The sequence below is a fragment of the Zingiber officinale genome, chromosome 2A (assembly GCF_018446385.1).
Source record: "Zingiber officinale cultivar Zhangliang chromosome 2A, Zo_v1.1, whole genome shotgun sequence".
Taxonomy (NCBI): domain Eukaryota; kingdom Viridiplantae; phylum Streptophyta; class Magnoliopsida; order Zingiberales; family Zingiberaceae; genus Zingiber; species Zingiber officinale.
In genome coordinates this window covers 141,579,674-141,581,189 of record NC_055988.1, presented here as the reverse complement: position 1 = coordinate 141,581,189, position 1,516 = coordinate 141,579,674, and the positions used below count along the sequence as shown (strand labels likewise).

The 1,516-nt window shown below is 43.1% G+C and overlaps 1 protein-coding gene across 1 annotated transcript; it reads right to left on the bottom strand.

Moving 5' to 3' along the window:
- Window positions 1-257: 257 nt before the first annotated feature.
- On the bottom strand, window positions 258-716 carry LOC122044044. Its single transcript, XM_042604590.1, has one exon. It carries the CDS (start codon window positions 714-716, stop codon window positions 258-260), a length of 459 nt encoding a protein of 152 aa, XP_042460524.1.
- Between the last annotated feature and the right edge of the window lie 800 nt (window positions 717-1,516).

Sequence of the window (1,516 nt, the reverse complement as noted above, 5' to 3'; positions counted from 1 at the left end):
CAATAATTTACCCCATTAAACACCGCCATACATCCTCCAATTAAATCCAGAAAAATATCTAAAAATTCCTATAAATTATTTTGGGTTATTCCCCTATGATCATTTATTATTTATTTTGTCGTATCTCACATTCTCCCCCTCTAATAAAAATTTGGTCCCTAAATTTATGTCATAACTGCATAATACGACAAACAACATGTAAAATCATTAATGAACTAACCTTACTTACCTTCATTAAACAAATGTGGGTACTGTGCTCAGATCTCATCCTCTAGTTCCCAGGTCGCCTCATCATCTGAATAATGCTCCCATCCAATCTTGACAAGTTGGGTTGTTCTATTTCGTAGCTGGCGTTCCTTGCGATCCAATATCCATACTGGAACCTCCTCATATGTTACATCTGGCTGAAGGGTGATCGATACATCTGTCAAAATATGCGTAGGGTGTGGCACGTACTTCCTCAACATAGATACGTGAAATACATCATGCACCCCGGTAAGTGATGGTGGTAGCACCAATCGGTAAGCTACCTCACCAATTCTCTCAAGTATCTGAAAGGGTCCGATGTAACGAGGAGCTAACTTCCCTTTCAATCCAAATCTCCTAACTCCCTTGGTAGGAGACACTCGCAGGAACACATGATCATCCACAGAAAACTCCAAAGGTCTCCGTCTCCGATCTGCATAGCTTTTCTGTCGGTCCTGAGCTTCTGACATTCTACGTCTGATGGTGCCAACCAACTCTGCATCTCGCTGAATACGCTCTGGGCCCAAGATTGATGATTCTCCAACCTTGTCCTATAAGGTAGGAGATCTACATGCTCTGCCATATAATGCCTCAAATGGTGCCATCTGAATCGCTGAGTGGTAACTGTTATTATATGCAAACTCCACCAAGTACAAATGATCCTCCCAGCTACCGTCGAAGTCCATAACACAAGATCTCAATAGATCTTCCAATGTCTGGATAGTACGCTCCGACTACCCATCGGTCTGAGGATGAAACGCTGTACTAAAACGGAGTTCCGTACCCATGGCCTGCTGGAAACTCCGTCAAAACCGAGAGGTAAATCGTGGATCTCTATCTGATATAATACTCAAAGGTATACCATGTAATATGATGATCTCTCTGCAGTATAACTCTGTCAATCGATCCAACGAATCCATCCGATGGATCGGTAAAAATTGTGTAGATTTGGTTAAATGATCAACGATCACCCAAATCGCATCATGACCCTTCCGGGTCCGGGGTAGCCCTACCACAAAGTCCATCGTGATATGCTCCCATTTCCATTCCGGTATTTCTATCTTCTGCAGTAACCCAGCTGGTCTCTGATGCTCTGCCTTTATCTACTGACAAACCAAACATTGCGCCATGAATGTCGCAATATCCCTCTTCATGCCATTCCACCAGTATGATCATTTCAGATCCCTGTACATGCGACTACCTCCTGGATGAATCGCAAATCTAGATCGATGTGCTTCACGTAATAAGTCCTCCCGAATAGGATGTGACT

Coding starts and splice junctions, on each gene's coding strand:
- LOC122044044 (XM_042604590.1), bottom strand. CDS start 716: ATGTCAGAAGCTCAGGACCGACAGAAAAGCTATGCAGATCGGAGACGG.